General features: G+C 48.2%; 1 protein-coding gene across 1 annotated transcript in view; it reads right to left on the bottom strand.

Annotated features, from left to right (window-relative positions):
• Window positions 1-20,525, bottom strand: part of DHCR24 (24-dehydrocholesterol reductase) — a 106,720-nt gene that overhangs the window by 76,883 nt on the left and 9,312 nt on the right. The window contains exon 2 of the mRNA XM_069232613.1: window positions 3,992-4,147. Within this exon, the coding sequence (XP_069088714.1) occupies window positions 3,992-4,147 (156 nt within the window). The remainder of the gene's footprint in view (window positions 1-3,991; window positions 4,148-20,525) is intronic.

Below are 20,525 nucleotides of genomic sequence, written 5' to 3'. Positions count from 1 at the left end.
TGGGCTTGGCAGAGCACATTCAGGCCCATTTCCAAGGGTCCATGATAGGGGTGGCACCACTTGGGAGGGCAGGACTCACAACTGAGCTCCCCGTCTGGCATCCCTTACAAATAGGATCCCCTATTCCCTGGGGATCCTCCATCAGCATCTGAGATCCCCGGGTGTCTCTACATCCTTCATCACTCTCTGGGACCCAATGGACCTACAGGTGCTGCTAAAACGCTGGCCTGGGCTTACGAGACAGCAGGTCTGGCTCCCTCCTTCCCGATGGCCCTCCACAAGGGGAGATTGCTGCCTGTGGGGTGGCAGCAGACCCCTGCACTGCCACACATCTGCCAAGCCCCGACATCAGTGACACCTGGGGCACCCTGGAACAGGGTGGTAGTGCTGCCTACACGGATGATTGGTGTGCACCCCTGGAGGGCACACCGAGCCTGTTCTTCAGCTCTTCCTGTGGGCACCTAAGGGCAGCGGTGCTCAGCCAGCACAGCAGAGGTCACAGACTCCCCAGGGGCCGTCAGGGCAACATCATTTCCCCACACACTTCGGGCCCCTCATGGCGTAATCGGCCCAACGCCTGCCATAGGTCCCTCAGGGGACGTCAACCATCTCTGACCCCGACGAGGCCTGGAGAGACCCACCAGCACCAGTGACTGCCAGCCCCTGCTCCTCATCATAAGCCTGGGAGTGCACTGAGCCCCAATACCATTGGAAACCTAACTGGGCCCTCGGAGCAAGAGCACATGCCTCCAAGTTCCAGGTGAGGCCTCCATCTTCCTTCAGCCGTGGCACCCGCCTGGACTTGAGTGACCTTGCCCCAACCTCTTGGGTCCCCAGGAAACACCAACCCTTACCTGCGTAGGAGGGGACACCCGAGCCTGATTGGCTTCATCTGTGCACACCACTAATGACCTGATGAGGCCTGCATCCCCTCAGTACACTTTCTCCCGACGTGCTCACCCCCAGAGGCACCCAGACCTGCAGCCTCCCCTCAGCCCAGTCCCTGACCGGACAGCTCATTTATGCTGTGCAGATTGGGCGATGGTCTGTTCTTTCAGGTCCGTGCCCAGACCAACCCCACCACTTTGGCTTGTGCCTGCTGGGCTAGCCACCCCCACAATCTTCTCCTACAGGGTCCAACCACAGACTCTGCCACTATAGTGGGGGAATGCACCAAAAAGGACTGCTCAATAAAATCCTTCTTCCAGAACCCATCACTAAACAATGCCAACAGTGCCACACCGCTTCCACCTACAGTAGAAGGGCCGACATCCGCAGTGGATAACGAATCCATCACCAAGAACTTTCTCCAACTGGTCCAAGAGATTAAGTACATCGAGGGTGAAAATGAATTTCCAGCACGATCCCTAGGCCTTTTAGTAGGATATTGATTACCTCGGGGACCGTATGGTGCAGACTGAACAAACGTTGGACAAGCTCTACAGCAACAGATCTTTCAACTAGAAACCAAAGAAATTAGCTTCCAAGAGAGGTGTGAGGAATTAGGAAACAAGTCACTCTGCAACAACATCCTCAGAATTACAGCTACTGTGTCTGATGCTGTTCTCCCTCTATACCTCTCCGACCTCAAGACTGCTGACTTCATGAACAGACAAATCACACCAGTGGCATGGAGGGACACCCATATTGTCCAGAAAGGAGAAAGCCTGGCTTGCAGACCTACAACTGCTAGTTGTTTGGTGTACACGCCACCTCCTAACCACAGACAATTCTCACTTCTTGTCACTGCGCCTCAATTAGCCTTCCTGACCTACATCTGACATCCCAGGGAGGGGGGCCCTAAAGTGCCGCAATTGCTCTGTTACTATATCAGGCTTTCCAATTACGCTACATGATCAAATGGCTCATGCTACATGATCAAATGGCTCAGCTGAGGGGGGGGGGAGAGAATTAACTAATCCTGGGGCTTCATAGACCAGAACCTTGAGTCTAGACAGTTGGACGAGGTCACCGCAAGAGGTTAGCTTTTATAACTCTCCCCTGTCACTAAAGCCACCCTAGCTGTTTGGGACTCGACTGTCACAGAGCAGGGCCTTCCCTTCTCCTCCCTCACCGTCCTGGACAACCCACAGTTCTCAGTGGTACTTCGGAACTCTCTGGGGCTCCCACATATGGAGAGAAAGACTACTTCTGCCTCCAGGACTTCTTTACAGGAGACAAAGTAAAGGCATTTGAGGAACTTAAACTTGACGATGAGATTCTAGTAACTGACCTATGTCATTTAGTCCAGCTCTGCCTTTGGCTCTCCCACCCCAGTGTTAAAGTGAGGGGAACTAGGCCGCTTACCCCCTTCGAACATTACATCTAACGCCTCACCTCCTTTACGCATCTAATCTCCAATACCTATAGACTGCTCAATACTCAGACAACGTCACCCAGTACATCATACTAGGTACATTGAGAGAGGGTCCTACAGCTCACCCTAGTCACCAAACAATGGGAGGAAACTTTTTTCTGTAGAATTAACTTGGCCAGACAGCCGCAGTGCAAGGAAATTCTTTACAAAATTGTGTGTCGCTGGAACCTCACGCACTACTGCCTGCACACTATCAATGTGGCCTACCGGTGGCGTGTTGGCACAGATGTGGAGATACCAATACCTTCTTACACATCCTATGGTCCTACTCCTGGTGGCCTTTTGGGAAGCTGTATTCATGCAATCTCACAGAGCCAGGGCAGAAATCTCAACAAACTCCCTGAATTCGCTATCTAAGAAGATCCGGTGAGGGCTTTTACCCTTAGCACTCCACTGCGGGCAAGCACATTTCTCACCTCTTCCTGGCCACGAAACACACACTCCTCTCCATCTAGGGGAAGCCCACAACACCTCCATACGAGCACTGGCATCACGAAGATCATCCACATACTGGACAAATTCCAGCTCTTTCACATACTCTGGGACCCAGTTCTTACCTATCTGAACTTAGACTTTCTGAGCAGGACATGCCCTTAGAGACTTCGAGCCCTGGGTCTACTAGACGTAACACAGTTACGACGCTATGGCATGGCCTTCCTGAATGACTGGTGTGTAGGCTGTATCACCTTACTGTCTATACAGTTTGGTGTGGGATATGGGGTGCAGGGTAGCTGTCATTAACCATGTTGGTTAGCTATTATTGCAAGCAGTGTCTATATGCCTTTAAATGTAAAGCTTCATTAAAACCATAAAAAGTATACTCAAATATAAATATATGCTAGCACTGCATACATGAAGCAATCCTTTTTAGTTATTTACCCCCTTAATAAGTCTTTTACTTGTCACTGTTATCTCTGTGTCAGGACTTGCCTATTAGTCTGACCCTAACACCAGCTGTTACTTTTTTTCCCTTTGAGCTGCCATCTTAGGTTTCAATGGAGGGTTTCCAACTCCCCCCGCCCCTCGTCATTATCGCCGGACTAAGTGTTTTTAAAATATCAGCTTCCAACGGCCACATCTTTTATTCTTATATTCCCAGCAGCTTCTCATCCCTGCTACTGCAGCAATGTACTTTTTTTTCTTTTTTTAAATTGATGGCAAAACAATCTTTATAATATGGCTGTTATGCCACAGAAACAAATGCGAGACGATGATACCAGGTTTTTGTTTCAGTATGAAATGAAGATCCAAAAGGCACGTCATCAGATCCGGATTTAATTTGCTAAGGTACACATGTGCAAGCACATGTTTGGACATGTTACAACCGTGAAGCCATACCTATTGGCTTTGCCATCCTTGCTTTTCTGCATCAATAGTTTCAGGATTTGCCCTCGCAGATGTTATTTTACAAAGGTTATGAATCTTGATGTTGTCCAGTGGGCAAAAGCGAATCAGAACAAAATAATTGAGAAAAAGAGAATAAAGCAATTTATAATGGAAGTGCACAATATTTGATAAAACGATCATCGAATTTCAAAATTAAATCCTTTGCAATTTTTAAAGACAAATCTTAATCTTGGGCAGCAAACTTTGTTGTACAGTCAGTGCACTTACCCTTCTTTCTGTATCCACCTCCAAAATATCCATGAGATTAATCATTATGTTCTTATGGGTCTTCTTGTACTTTCCAACTCGTAGAGACACTGTTAACCAGCCAGGCCTGCCAGTACACATGTGTGTTTTACTCCCTTGCTTCTTCCACTCGCGAACCTATAAATTGAAAAACACACAAGAGGCTTGTATAAGAGTTGCGATATGCCTTCAGAAATTATTGATCTGAACAATGCATTCCTCGGAGTAAAATGACACTGAAAAATGCACAAAGTGTGTTTGCTGTGTTAATTTGAATTCGCTATTACCTCACTGCAACCGTCTTATGCGCCACTTTTGAGTACCAGGCCAGAAAACTAGACAGTGCGATGGAAATGGATTGTCTAATAGAACTTGAGCTCCCACTGACCCAGGACGAAACAACTGTTTTGACAAGCTTCCTGAATTTGGAATATCTTCGCCACTCCTGACCTACAAAAGAAGCCTGTAGGAAAATTGCCCCTGTTGCACTTACCCCTGATATTGATGCTGACTTGATTGAGTGTGTGCTGGGTCCCTGCTAACCAGGCCCCAGCACCAGTGTTCTTTCACTAAAAATTTACAATTGTTCCCACAATTGGCACACCACTGGCACACAGATAAGTCCCTTGTAAAAGGTACCAGTGGTACCAAGGGCCCTGTGACCAGGGAAGGTCCCTAAGGGCTGCAGCATGTGTTTGGCCACCCTAAGGGACCCCTCACTTAACACATGCACACCAACGTTGCCTTTTTCTCCCCACCAACACACACAATCTGCAAAGTCGACATGGCACCTCCCTTAGGGTGCCATGCACACAAAACACTGCCTGTGGCATAGGTAAGTCATCCCCTAGCAGGCCTTAAAGCCCTAAGGCAGGGTGCACTATACCACAGGTGAGGGCATAGCTGCATGAGCAATATGCCCCTATAGTGTCTAAGTCCATTCTTAGACATTGTAAGTACAGTGTGGCCATATTAAGTATATGGTCTGGGTGTTTGTCAAAACAAACTCCACAGTTCCATAATGGCTACACTGAATACTGGGAAATTTGGTATCAAACTTCTCAGAATAATAAAACCACACTGATGCCCCCTGTATTTTACCCAATCCTCTAGTGTAGAACTGTCTAGTCTGTGCCAGCCTGCCACTAGCAGACGAGTTTCTGACCCCCTGGGGTGAGAGTCTTTGAGATCTGAGGCCAGAAACAAAGCCTGCACTGGTGGAGGAGATTCACACCTCCACCTCCAAGAACTGTAACACCTGTGGGTGAGCTTTAAAGGCTCAGGCTTCATGTTACAATGCCCCAGGGCACTCCAGCTAGTGGAGATGCCCAGCCCCTGGACAAAGCCCTACTTTTTTGTGGTAAGTCCAGAGGGATAATTAGGAAAAACAAGGAGGAGTCACAACCTCAGCCAGGACCTCCCCTAAGGTGTCCAGAGCTGAAGTGACCCTCTCCTTCCATCTTGGTTTGGAGGATATGGACCAATAGTGTTAGAAATGTTCCCCCTCCACAAAGGGAGTGGGCACAGGAAGGGTGTAGCCACCCTCAGGGACAGTAGCCATTGGCTACTGCCCTCTAACCCCTAAAAATGCCGGTAAATGTAGTATTTTAAGGGCTTCCTGAACCAAGCTAGTCAGATTCCTGATGCCCTCACAAGAAGAAGAAGAACTGCTTAGCTGAAATCCCAGCAGAGAAGGAAAGGAGACAACAACTGACTTGGCCCCGGCCCTACCGGCCTTCCTCCTGCTTCAAAGAACCTACAGAAGAAAGACGACGCATCCTGCAGGTCCAGTGAACTCTGAAAAACCTCCAGAGCAGTGCCTGCATCACAGAGGATCAAGAACTCATGTGGACAGCGGCCCTGTCCAAAGAAGAAAAGAAGAAACCTCTTCTAAAGGACTCCCACCTCACTACAAAAGCGTGAGTCCTAACCACTCTGCACCTGACACCCACGGCCTGAGTCCAGGTGGCCCAACCGACCAGAGAGGACCCCCCAGGCGACAGTGACCTAGTGTCCACCCTGGGTTGACCTCTCCACCGCTCCACAATGACGTCTGCAGAGGGAATCCCCAGGACTCCCCCCCCCCCCCCCCAAACCACGACTGCCCTGGACAAAGATAACCAACACCAAAGGACCCACTACTCCCGCAGCCCACAGGCCTTGGAGAAATCAACAACTGGTGCAGCGACGATCAACAGGCAGTCCTCTCCCTGTGCGACCAGTGGTGTGTCAGAGACAACCCTTCGGACCTTGCCTGCAGCACCTGAGTGACCCCCGAAGTACTCTCATAGAGTTTCATTGGAAACCCGACGACCTGTTTACACCCTGCACCCGACCACCCTAGTGCCGCTGAAGGTGTGGGATTGGTGCCTACTTTGGGCCCCTCCAGTGCTCCTCTAATCCCCCCTGGTCTGCCCCCCGAGCCGCAGGTACTTACCTGCTGGCAGACCGAATTCCGAGTGCTTAACTTTGACCTCTGCACTGGGCCGGCCCATGTTGCTGGTGGTGGGTGTTTGGGGTTGACTTGAACCCCCAACGGTGGACTACCTATAATCCGGAGACTGGAACTGTAAGTCGTGTACTTACCTCTAAAACTGTACTTTATTTTCTTCCTCCAGGAACTGTTCTGAAAATGCACTTTTAAAATAGATATTCTCTGTTTTCTTAAAAACTGTTTACTTGACTAAAGTGAAACAAAGTTACATTGATGTATGTGCTAAGTAGTTACCTGCAACAGTATTTACTTCTAAACTGAGTCTTGTGGTTCTAGTAATAAAGTTTAAAAAAAATATTTTTCTATATAAAATACTATTCGTCTGGAGTTAAGTCACTGAGTGTGTGTTTCTTCTATTGCTTGTGTGTGTAGAACAAATGCTTAACACTACCCTCTGATAAGCCTAACTGCTCGACCACACTACCACAAATGGAGCATTAGTATTATCTATTTATTGCCACTGTCAATCCTCTTGGGGAACCCCTGGACTCTATGCACACTATATCTAATTTTGATATAGTATATACAGAGCCAGTTTCCTACAAAGCCAAATCAAAAGTCTGCCCCCCCCCAAGCAGGCAATAGAAAACCTTCTAGTTTTATCTCTTTAAAACCCTCTTTAAAACCCTGGTGTACACATCTGAAAGGTGGGTAGCAACATAAGGCGTGAGCATTGAGATCAAACATCAGCCGTAATCAAGCATTTTATTGCATTGCCCTATACAGCCCAGTGTTGACACCTTTGACTTCTGCAGGTCCCAGAAACTGCAGGCACTAGCAGGATAGAGAGCCTATGGTGTTACAACTCTTAAAAACTCCACATTAGTTTAGGCCATTCAGGGCTAATGTAAACAGTTGCATTCAATTTTAGATGCTGTTGGAAAATGGGTTATTGGTAGGGCAGGTAGGTACCTACACCTAGCAACAAGCCACTAACCTCCACATAGGTACAGTTAGGTCTCAGTAAATTAATCCCAGCTCAACCCTTGGTAGCTTGGCAACGAGCGTCAAGGCTTAACTTAGGAGACAAAGTGTAAAGCATTCAAATATCACAAAACAGTAATTAAATAAAACACAGGAAACAGTTTAAAAATCCAAAACCAATTTATAAAAATAGTTTATATTTTTATCTTTAAAATGGCACAAAAACGATTAAAATCGGTTCAGGGGAACCGGAGATATGAATTTTTAAAGAATTATTACTTTTCTAGCGCTTAGAAACAAAAAGCGCCAATCGGGTCATCTGGTTGCACCTCGACCGGGGCAAAGTCAAACTTTCAGGCCGACCGCGATGGAGCCCTGCTCGGCTACAGGTCGCGGGAGGCCTCGGTTAAAAAGTTACCTTCTGACTTAGTCTTTATTTTGAAGTTTTTCTTCACCGGGACGAACCTGCCAGTTGAATCCGACCTCCTGGAGCCCTTGTCCGGATACGCGATGTGGGTTTCCTCGGTGGAGACTTTTACGTTCGGACTTAGTCTCTTTTTTGGATGTTTTTCTTTACCGGGACGAACCACGAAGTCAGGCCGGGTCGCGGTTGAGGCAAGCCGGCTAGAATTTCCGCGGCGGGTCGGTCCCTCTCTGGAGCTTTTTTACAAAATTTGTCAAATCTTCTCCAAACTTCTGGGGCTTCACCCAGATGTTCTTTTAAGGTTCTTTTGAGGGTCCACAGCTCACCCCAAGGGTCCAGAAGTTCTGTGATGGTCCTTGGGGGTGCGGACTTCAACTCCCAGAATGCACCTGGCGCAAACTCCTTTTTGGCCACTGGACAGTGGTCAGCTGGTCACCTTTTTCAGGAGTTGCTGCAGGGGACTCTGGATAGCAATTTTTCACCTGTAGCAAACAGGGAGTCCCTCCTTGAACCAGTTGAAGCCAGGCAAAGTCCTTCTTGTGGTGAAGCCCAAGTGTGCAGCTGGTGCAGTCCTTCTGAGTGCAGGTTCCAGGTGCAGGCCAGGGGTCCAGCAGGGCAGTCCTTCTTCTCTTTAAGTTCTTTCTTCTTGAAATTTGGTGGGGATCTGAGGTGTGGGGGCAGGTCTGCCAGTTTTATCCTTGCTCCTGGGTGAAAAGCAGGGGGGCCCTGGTTCTCCAATCAGGGACAGGGTCGTCCCCCTGTGATGACCACTTCCTGGGAAGTGTGGCAAAAATCCATCCCAGAAGGCAACAGTCTCTAAAAATCCAACATGGATGAATCTGATTTTTGGAGGTTACATCTGGCTGAGCCCACCCACTGGTGTGGCTAAAAATCATAAACACACCCCTCTCCTGCCCTCTCCTAATCTAATCAAGGGGGCACCTAATTGTCTGGGGTTGCAGGATGTGGGGGTGTTGCTGGGTGCTCCAAATGTCCTTCTCTGCCTTTGAAGACCAGTTTGGCCGCCCTCCCCCTTCCTGCCTCACCATCTGCTGAAGGGAGATTCTCTCCCCCAAGCACATTCCTTTGTGTGAAGCCAGGCCACTTCACACCTCATCAAGGCAGCCTGGCAGAAGCTGCTGCAGGCTGGCCAATCAGAGCACAGCAGCAAAAACAATGCAGAGCTGAAATTGGCAACTTTTTAGGTAAAGTCTAAACTTTTTACCTGAACAAGTTATATTAAATCCCACAACTGGAAGTTGTGGGATTTATTACAACAATTAATTTGATACCAAATTCTTGGTATGTAACATTTAAGGAGACTTTAAAATTTAAAATAAAGTCTGCCCATTCTAGCCTATGAAGGCCATTTACTTCAATGAGGGAAAAACGAATTTGGCTGTTTTTACCTCACCAGGGCTTATAAATCTATTTTTATAAAGTCCCTGCTTATAGTTACATGGCACCCAGCCCTAGGGGCACATAGGGCACACCTTAGGGGTGACTTATATGTAAAAATAAGGTAGTTTAAGACTTTGGAAGCACCTTTAATTCCAAAGTCGAATTTGCATATAACTTTACTTTAAAAGCAGCCAGCAAGGCAGGCTTGCTTTTAAAATGACACTGGGCACCTCAGCAGTGCACCTAGGTGTGCACCACCTATGCTGTGGTCCCTAAACCTACATGCCCTACCATATACTAGGGACTTATAGGTAGGTTAACTTAGCCAATTATAATTAGCCTAATTTGCATATCCATTTTACACAGAGCACAGGCCCTGGGAGTGGTTAGCAGTACCCAGGGCACCATCAAAGTCAGGAAAACACCAGCAAAAAGCAAAAAGAGGAAAATGGGGGCAAAAAGTTATGGGGCCTCTGCAATCAGCCCTGTTTTCTCACACAACCCCCCCCCCAGCCCACACGCCCAGGAGACTCAGCCCAACCCTGGGAGAGTCTTCCTGGCTTGTTAGGCGAGGAAGACAGTGAAGAAAACTGGCTGTCCCTTTGCAGGGCCTACTCTGCCTTATATCCTCCTGTCAGGGTCACTCCCTATGGGTAGTGAAGCCATCCCAACAGTAAAAGGACCCAACTCAAACTGAAACTTTCCTCTAGGGGGGTCTTCCTCCTTTCTCTCTGCCAACTTGGGTAGTGAGGTGCCCACCTCCCCTACTCCAAACTTTGCTAGGGCAACACCTAGCTTACCCAAAGAGGTCACCCAACACTTGAGCAACCCCACCATGACCAATAGGGTCAGGGGGCCTACTTTGCTATTGGCCCTGGGGTCTGCCTCCCAGGCCAAGTACATTGCTGCCAGGAAGGCTAGCACCCAGCAGAGGCTACTGACAGCTGTCAGTATCCAGAACCACACCCTAAGCTCTCCACTGACAGGTGGCTGAGCTGCTTTAGGGGCATCTTTGGGGTCCTGGCACCCCTCTTGCTGTCTAGAGAGGGGGGCTACCACCTCCTGTGGCAGACACCCTCCTTCCACTCTCCCTTCTGTCAGTGCAGGGGCAACACCTTGCATCTGGACAGCTGCCTGACTACTCAGGACTTCCTTGGGGTCAGGTGAGGCCTCACCAGTGCCAACTCTGGGCTCCCCCCTTACTGGGGCAGAAGGCCCTTGGCTCCCTGGAACTCTCTTTAAGAGTGGCCTACCCTTCCTTTTCTTCTTTCCTTTTCTTGGGGACCCCTGTCTCCTAACTGTAGGGACTGACTCCCCAGGACGTTGGGTTGGGGGGGCGCCCTGGGCGACCACCCCATCTGTGACCAGACTCACCTCTGGGAGGTCATTGCCCAGGATACAATCTAGGGGAAGGTCAGCACTGACTACCACCTTAATCCAGTCAAGGATACCCTCCCTCTCTAGGGGCACTATGGCTAGAGGTTTGGAGGTGACCTCCCCTGTGGCTATCCTGACTTTCTTTGTCTTTCCTGGGACATACATGTCTGGGGTCAGTAACCGGTCACTCACTATAGTGTGACTGGCACAGGTGTCTCTCAGGCCAGTGGTAGGGATCCCATTCACTTGAATGTGGTGGAAGTGCCTACTCCCACCCTCAGGGATCACCAGCTTACCATCTGGTCCTGTCTCCCAGCTCAATGCTAGGAGGACTTCATCTGAGGAATCCTCCTCTATGGCTACACTGGACAGCCCAGTGCTAACCACCTTCTTTGGACAGGCTGCATCTCCTCTGAAGTGACCTGTCTGCTGACAGTCAAAGCAAGCCCTACTGTCCAAGAGCTTTTTTAACCCTGGGTCTAACTGTCTCTGCTGGTCAGAGTGGGAGTGGGATTTACTCTCCTCCTTCTTAGGGTTCTGGGGTACAGAGGGAGTCTCTGTGGTGGGCTTACCACCTCCCTCCTTAGGTTTTTGGGGACCTGTCCCCCCCTTCTTGGAGTCTCCCCCCTGGGACTTGACAACCACCCTGGTTCTCAACCACTCATCAGCTGCCTCCCCTAGCTCTCTAGGGTTCGTCTGCTTAGAGTCCACTAGATGCTGGCGTAACCTTTCTTGGGTACAATTGGTCAAGATGTGCTCTCTCATGATCAGATTGTATAACCCCTCATAAGTATCTACTTTGTTACCAATAATCCAGCCCTCTAGTGCCTTTAGTGAAATGTCCACAAAGTCAACCCAAGACTGGGTACTGACCTTCTGGGTGTCCCTGAACTTCATTCTATATTGCTCTGGGGTCAGACCAAACTTCTTGGCTAAGCACCTCTTCATACTAGGGTATGAATCTGCCTCCTCCCCCCTTAAGGTCAGAAGCCTATCCCTCCCTGAGTTGGGGACCAACTCCCACAAAAGGGAACCCCAGTATTGAGGCCTAACCCTTCTCATTTGGAGTGCCCTCTCAAAGGCCCCCAGCCACTTATCTATGTCATCCCCCTCTACATAAGCAGGAACTACCCCCTTGGGTAATCTGGGGCAAACTCCCCCACCCATGGACACCGCAGCTTCTTTATCGCTGCCTCCATCTCTTTTCTCTTTGTATGCCCACTTTTTCTTTTCTAGGGCCAGCTTCTCTGCTTCCAAAGCTATGTATGCTAGCTGGGCCTCCAGCTCTCTTTCTCTGATGGATGGGTTCTCTCCTCCTGAAAGGACCCCCTTCCCACCACTAGCTTTGGATCTGCCCCTAGTGACTGTGTTTACTGAGGAACGTTCTTCCTCATCCTCACTTGGGCTCAGATGCCTTCCCTCCCCTGAGTGGTTAGAGCTTGCATCCTCCCTTCTTTCTCCCTCCTCTGGAGCTTCTTCTGACTCTACCTCTTGGGCCTCAGCCCATGCTGTCAGGGATGTGATCAGGATTTGCTTCCTGAGATCAGTGGTTGCAGGCAACCCTCTTTCAATACACAACCCCCTAAGCTGGACTACTGTCAGTGTGGGTAGGCTAGCCAGATCAAGCTCCATGGTTCCCTAGTTTTGTGTCAACAAAAACGTTTTGCAAAAATTGGAAACAAGAATTTAGAAAAATTACAAAAATTCAATAATTGAAATTAATCCAAATTAAAAATTAAAAACAATTTTTGCACTAGGCCAATTTAAAGGATTTTTAATTTGTTTTACCTAAAACTGTAACGTGATATTGAACACAAGTACAGGATCCCGTCGCTGCTTCCAATTATGTTGGAAAATGGGTTATTGGTAGGGCAGGTAGGTACCTACACCTAGCAACAAGCCACTAACCTCCACATAGGTACAGTTAGATCTCAGTAAATTAATCCCAGCTCAACCCTTGGTAGCTTGGCAACGAGCGTCAAGGCTGAACTTAGGAGACAAAGTGTAAAGCATTCAAATATCACAAAACAGTAATTAAATAAAACACAGGAAACAGTTTAAAAATCCAAAACCAATTTATAAAAATAGTTTATATTTTTATCTTTAAAATGGCACAAAAACGATTAAAATCGGTTCAGGGGAACCGGAGATATGAATTTTTAAAGAATTATTACTTTTCTAGCGCTTAGAAACAAAAAGCGCCAATCGGGTCATCTGGTTGCACCTCGACCGGGGCAAAGTCAAACTTTCAGGCCGACCGCGATGGAGCCCTGCTCGGCTACAGGTCGCAGGAGGCCTCGGTTAAAAAGTTACCTTCTGACTTAGTCTTTATTTTGAAGTTTTTCTTCACCGGGACGAACCTGCCAGTTGAATCCGACCTACTGGAGCCCTTGTCCGGATACGCGATGTGGGTTTCCTCGGTGGAGACTTTTACGTTCGGACTTAGGGCCTGATTCTAACTTTGGAGGACGGTGTTAAACCGTCCCAAAAGTGGCGGATATACCACCTACCGTATTACGAGTTCCATAGGATATAATGGACTCGTAATACGGTAGGTGGTATATCCGCCACTTTTGGGACGGTTTAACACCGTCCTCCAAAGTTAGAATCAGGCCCTTAGTCTCTTTTTTGGATGTTTTTCTTTACCGGGACGAACCACGAAGTCAGGCCGGGTCGCGGTTGAGGCAAGCCGGCTAGAATTTCCGCGGCGGGTCGGTCCCTCTCTGGAGCTTTTTTACAAAATTTGTCAAATCTTCTCCAAACTTCTGGGGCTTCACCCAGATGTTCTTTTAAGGTTCTTTTGGGGTCCACAGCTCACCCCAAGGGTCCAGAAGTTCTGTGATGGTCCTTGGGGGGTGCGGACTTCAACTCCCAGAATGCACCTGGCGCAAACTCCTTTTTGGCCACTGGACAGTGGTCAGCTGGTCACCTTTTTTAGGAGTTGGTGCAGGGGACTCTGGATAGCAATTTTTCACCTGTAGCAAACAGGGAGTCCATCCTTGAACCAGTTGAAGCCAGGCAAAGTCCTTCTTGTGGTGAAGCCCTAGTGTGCAGCTGGTGCAGTCCTTCTGAGTGCAGGTTCCAGGTGCAGGCCAGGGGTCCAGCAGGGCAGTCCTTCTTCTCCTTACGTTCTTTCTTCTTGAAATTTGGTGGGGATCGGAGGTGTGGGGGCAGGTCTGCCAGTTTTATCCTTGCTCCTGGGTGAAAAGCAGGGGGGCCCTGGTTCTCCAATCAGGGACAGGGTTGTCCCCCTGTGATGACCACTTCCTGGGAAGTGTGGCAAAAATCCATCCCAGAAGGCAACAGTCTCTAAAAATCCAACATGGATGAATCTGATTTTTGGAGGTTACATCTGGCTGAGCCCACCCACTGGTGTGGCTAAAAATCATAAACACACCCCTCTCCTGCCCTCTCCTAATCTAATCAAGGGGGCACCTAATTGTCTGGGGTTGCAGGATGTGGGGGTGTTGCTGGGTGCTCCAAATGTCCTTCTCTGCCTTTGAAGACCAGTTTGGCCGCCCTCCCCCTTCCTGCCTCACCATCTGCTGAGGGGAGATTCTCTCCCCCAAGCACATTCCTTTGTGTGAAGCCAGGCCACTTCACACCTCATCAAGGCAGCCTGGCAGAAGCTGCTGCAGGCTGGCCAATCAGAGCACAGCAGCAAAAACAATGCAGAGCTGAAATTGGCAACTTTTTAGGTAAAGTCTAAACTTTTTACCTGAACAAGTTATATTAAATCCCACAACTGGAAGTTGTGGGATTTATTACAACAATTAATTTGATACAGAATTCTTGGTATGTAACATTTAAGGAGACTTTAAAATTTAAAATAAAGTCTGCCCATTCTAGCCTATGAAGGCCATTTACTTCAATGAGGGAAAAACGAATTTGGCTGTTTTTACCTCACCAGGGCTTATAAATCTATTTTTATAAAGTCCCTGCTTATAGTTACATGGCACCCAGCCCTAGGGGCACATAGGGCACACCTTAGGGGTGACTTATATGTAAAAATAAGGTAGTTTAAGACTTTGGAAGTACCTTTAATTCCAAAGTCGAATTTGCATATAACTTTACTTTAAAAGCAGCCAGCAAGGCAGGCTTGCTTTTAAAATGACACTGGGCACCTCAGCAGTGCACCTAGGTGTGCACCACCTATGCTGTGGTCCCTAAACCTACATGCCCTACCATATACTAGGGACTTATAGGTAGGTTAACTTAGCCAATTATAATTAGCCTAATTTGCATATCCATTTTACACAGAGCACAGGCCCTGGGAGTGGTTAGCAGTACCCAGGGCACCATCAAAGTCAGGAAAACACCAGCAAAAAGAGGAAAATGGGGGCAAAAAGTTATGGGGCCTCTGCAATCAGCCCTGTTTTCTCACAGATGCCAAAGAGGTAGGTCGGCTGTGTTGGTTTCAAACTTTTTCCACCATTTTGGACCTAGAACCCTAAAGAATCTTCCTCAAAATCTGAATTTATTAAATCTAGTTATTGAAAGATAATGTCCCTTTCCAAGAGTAGACAGCAAGATGGCCCTTAGTTCATACGGTTTATCCCAAACAAAAAGGATGATCATGTTGCACTATTTTATGAATCATAGTGTCTGAAATAGAATATTGTTTTCTATCTGGGAGCCAATTCAGGTGTCTAATCTGCAGTGATAGACCAAATCCATTCTTTAGTCAACCAGGTCGCTCTGATTTCTTCCTCATAACACTCAATCAGAAATTGATGATGGACTGTGTCAAAGAAAACCAACAATACAAAAACTTCTGAGATAGAAACTCACAAAAGCTCGTAGTCCCAGCAAAAGAGAAAAACCACACTAGGTGCCAGTTACAATGGTCACACGGAACCTGAAACCATTAGAGCTTACTTCAATTGAAAGTAAGCCTTAAACGTCTTAAAGAGTGCAGTTAGCACCACACACCAATCCATATTTCAGGAAACAGAAACATTTTGCTAGCGAATAATTAAGGTATGGATGATGGGGATGGCAGTGCAGCAATTGGCGGGTCATAATTTCAGTGGTTGAATCCGCACTTGGCATTCTAATGCGACTCGTCACCAGCTAAAGATATTTGTGAAACTCTAGGAATACATGTCCTCCATATTCCACTCATACATGGCATAATTGTTTCTCATTCACTTCTAGTTATGAAGCAGGAATAGTAAGCTGCTGATTCAACATTTGAATAGAAACGTGGCCTTTGCAGTTGATGGCTCTATGGGTGATTCACAGGTCCCTCAAAGTTGAACATTTAGTGATAAACAGCCAATGAACTGCTTCACTGTCCTGAGAGATGTGACTATGATAAGGTGTAGCAGCTGCCTTGATGCGGTGCTCCGATTTCTTGGTAATCGTCTCACAAAAAACAGTGATGGCTCCTGAAAGAGTTCATTTTCATAGTTAAGGAGAGAAAGAACGAGTGGTACAATATCCTGAAGCTTCTGTGGGAATGCTAGATATGGGTGCACGTGGTGAAGAAGACACTTCCTGTGGCATGCACTTCTCATGGCTTTATTTACTCTGGGATCCAGGGATAGGCTGGATCCATGATCACACTTCTGTTAATGTAATTCATTGGATAGACACCAAGTTCCTGGGTCCAGACTATCGAGGATTGGAAGTTCTTCCAAGCTCCTTGTCAGGATCTCAGTTTAGGATGAAGTAATTTATCGCTCATTTGTCAGCATCCCTTGGTGAATGGCTTCTTGGCAGTAGTCTAACCTTGATCTGTCAAGGTTCCTTGATGTCAACTTACTGCAATCTTACTAGAAGTAAGTGGTGTTGTACTGTATTGAAAGCGGAGGCCTCGGTCAGTGGAAACAATGCAGCAATGCCATTCATTTACTCTGTGATCTTCACATCATATCAGGGCAGATTCTGTACCGTTCCCAAGGCAGAACATATTTGTTCATCTAACTGCAAGTTGTTTTCTTCAAGATGTTGAAGATTTTAGTAAATGCTGCTCTTTCAATCAGTTTTTCAACCTATGGGTTATTCTAAATTGTTCTGGAGCTGACTGCCAGCTGGATCAAGATTGTTCTTGATAAGGAGTTATTTGCAAAAGATATTGTAAGTTCCGATGGGAAGAGAAGTTGTTGATGCTCATTGTTTGGGTTGCTGCAGTTGCAGGTAGAATGTTTATTATAGGCTTTTGCAGGCAGTGTCTGATGGTGAACCTGCAAGTCACTAGCCATGACCAGAGTGTAAATTTCAAAGCCAAGTGTTGTTTAAAAAAACAGCAAGTGCTGGATGTCTGTTGGTTGACACAGTTCTTTAACTATAACTCTGCAGGCCTGGGATTGTGTTAATGAGATAAATTGCTAGAACTTTATCTTTTACCACAAACACAGTCAACATAGACATTATGGGACCGATTCACAAACGTTTGTTCCGAATCTGTGCTAGCAGACCAGTAAAGATGTGCATTTTTGCATGCACTTATTCATAAAGAGAATGTGTGCACCCATAAAGTTCAGGCATACCGTAGCAAGGTGAAGGCATTATTTGGCATGACTAGATAGTCTTACCATGGAATACCAACACAATACCCAGTAGTGGACCTGGATTCACTCTCAGTAAACCTTAGCTCAGTCCTGGTAGTGTGGCAAAGAACAGTCAGGCTCTTTGCCCCACTGCCAGGACTGAGCTAAGGTTTACTGAGAGTGTAAAGCATTTCACATTATCAACATGGACAATAAGTAAATGACACGACATGACAGAAATCAGACACCAATTTAGAGAAATTGAGTAGATTGTAATCTTAATTTAGACACCGAAATGAACTTTGTAGCTTTTGTACAACCGGAGTTATGAATTTTTAAGTGTTTGGAAAACAGAGTACTTTGAAGAGTTAAAGGGCTTCCACTAAAGTCAATGGGGAAAATAGCAGTGTGCACTCTGGCACTTCTAGGGTGAGTTCTGGCGAACCCATGGAAACTTAGGGTCTGCAGGGACCTAGACCAAGAGTCAGCAGTCAAACTTTTGTTACCATGCCCAGGGAGTCCAGTGACAGAGGTGACTTGGCTGTCCTTGGTGCAGAACGGTCTGCAGTGGCTGGAGCGTTTGCACTCTATGCAAACTGGACTTGTGGGTGAACTCACACTCTACCCGTCCGATGTAGTGGTCTTTGGGGGGCCAGGACCAGGAATCGAAGCTTGGATCTTCACTACCTCGTACGGTGGCTCTGGGTGCAGAGGTAGCTCCTAGCTGTCAATTATCTGCCGGTTGTGCCAAAGGTGCTTTGCTGCTCCAGTCAAAGTCACTTCTTTCAGGCTGCAAACCCACATGAGGGGTGTTGTTGACGCCGTCAGTCCCTCTGCTGGGGTGCTCTGAAGTTGGTGAACATCTTGTGGACATCGGTTTCCGTGAAAGCAACAAACAAACCATGGTAGTTGCAAGTGTGGTCCACAAGCTTTCTGGCAGATGGAGGTTGTTTGATGAGGAGTAGAGGCACAGGCCTCACTCCCACTCCTTGGATGCTGGATACCGAATTTCTTTGGGCTCAGGCACTCAGAGCCTGTCGTGTTGCAGTTTTTCGTCATCACCACTTCTTTACTCATGCAATTTACAGGGGACTGGTGCCACCAGTCAGGGGAGTCTTCCTTGGTGTTTCGGTGTCCACGGGCCCTCTGGTTAGGACCAACGAGTTTTCACCACTAGCACATGCCAGGCAAACAGTTCCAATACTGGCCTCCACAGATCACCCTGTGTCCTCTTCTTTGCGCTGGGGCTGAAAAATATATATTCACATGTATGTACCTATAGATATGATACTTTAGTTCCAATTCTCTCCTCCATTATCTGAATCCCAGTAAGACTTCCCTACTGACCTCTCTGACACCTATGCCAGTTGTACAAACAAACCTCTCCAAGCCACGTTGTTAAGTTTAGCTCGGTCTCACACTTTAAGTTCAACCAGTCAGCAACCCAGCCCCTTTTCCTTTAGGGACCACCTGTTGTCTGTTCACGTGTTTATGCTCACACTGCATTATGTATATTTTTACACTATGGACTTTAAGTTTTGTACATGCAGCATTTCTTTTGTATGTGCGTGCCCATGTTTGGACTGTGTCCCCTTTTGGGGTTGTGCTGTGACAGCACTTATTATTAACAGATATAAGTGCCTGACTTATATGCTTCAGGGCTGAAGATGCCAGTTTGTAAGACGTAACACTGGGATGTGCGTCTGCCTTGGCCTGCCAATAAACCTTAGTACCTCAAGACACATTTCATCTGTTCAGGAGCCTTGCCTGATGTGTGTGTTTTCTTTGCGTCACTCTGAGGAGGGTTGAAAATTAGTTTTCCAAACAGCTGGAGTCCAGGTCATGCTGTTGGTGCAGACATCTTTGTGCTTCTTTCTTCTTGTCCAGTTAAGATCTAAGATGGGGTGCCAGCAGAGCCCCTTAAATCCTGGTTTAGGGGGCATTTAAGGGTGTGAGGGACAGTGGCAAATGGTCTACTGTCCCTGCGGCTAGTCGTCCCCTGCAGTGACAACTGCCTGTGGGGTAAACATCACTTGCTACCTAGAACCCACTATTTCAGGATGTCTGCCAAGATGGCAGAACCATTTCTTGGCCGTGCAGACCTCCTAGCCCACCCTCAGAGGTGTGGCTAGTTTGAGGGAGGTGTACGCTTCCTGCATAGCTAATTTCCCACCTCCCTGGACCGACAAGACAGGAAAGCTTTGTACCCCACTGGGAGGACAACTGCTTGCACATCAAAGGCAGGTGAAGTCTTTAAGGCTCACTAGCCTGATGCTTTTCTCACCAGCCAGCCTGAGAGTGAGGAGGTGTGACCCCCTTTCTGCCCAGGCCCTTTGCCTTACGTCCTGCCAAGGTTTTGGCACCACTGACAGGAGGTCAGACTTCTGTCTGTGGCGGCAGCAGCTCGGGAGAGCCAGACAAAACAGTACAGGACTATGAGGGTCATTCTGACCCTGGCGGCCGGTGGCCGCCAGGGCCACCGACCACGGGAGCACCGCCAACAGGCTGGCGGTGCTCCAATGAGCATTCTGACCGCGGCGGTTCAGCCGCGGTCAGAAGCGGAAAGTCAGCGGTCTCCCGCTGACTTTCCGCTGCTCTTTGGAATCCTCCATGGCTGCGGAGCGCGCTCCGCAGCCATGAGGATTCTGACCCCCCCTACCGCCATCCAGATCATGGCGGGAAAGCCGCCATGAACAGGATGGCGGTAGGGGGGGTCGCGGGGCCCCTGGGGGCCCCTGCCGTGCCCATGCCAATGGCATGGGCACGGCAGGGGCCCTCGTAAGAGGGCCCCGAAAAGTATTTCACTGTCTGCCTTGCAGACAGTGAAATACGCGACGGGTGCAGTAGCACCCGTCGCACCTTCCCACTCCGCCGGCTCGATTATGAGCCGGCATCCTCGTGGGAAGGACGTTTTCCCCTGGGCTGGCGGGCGGTTTAACTGGAACCGCCCGCCAGCCCAGGGGAAAACTCGTAATACCCGCCGCGGTCTTTTGACCGCGGCGCGGTAATTTGGAGGGCGGGATCCTGGCGGGCGGCCTCCGCCGCCCGCCAGGGTCATAATGAGGCCCTATGTAACTTGGTGGGCACTCTCTAAAGGTGCCATCTGGGCATCTGCTTTTTAATCCTAAACATGGGCATCATGTTCAGTGTTAAAAAGCACAGTGTTTCAAACCAACAAGACAGAATTCGGCTGGGCCACTGCAAAGCTGGACATCTGAGCATTGGTCAGATGCCAGACCATGTTATCCAATTGACCGCTGATTACTCGGGCTAACATTGCGGTTTAAATGCCAGCACGGGGGCATATGTGCTTCTACATATATGCCCTCACTCATGGAACAGTGCACCCTGCCCATGGGCTAGATGGGGGCCTGCCTTAGGGGGGGGGGGCTGGCGTGTCCA

The sequence above is a fragment of the Pleurodeles waltl genome, chromosome 4_2, assembly GCF_031143425.1.
Source record: "Pleurodeles waltl isolate 20211129_DDA chromosome 4_2, aPleWal1.hap1.20221129, whole genome shotgun sequence".
Taxonomy (NCBI): domain Eukaryota; kingdom Metazoa; phylum Chordata; class Amphibia; order Caudata; family Salamandridae; genus Pleurodeles; species Pleurodeles waltl.
The sequence above is the reverse complement of the archived record's forward strand: the minus strand, read 5'-3'. Positions and strand labels throughout refer to the sequence as shown.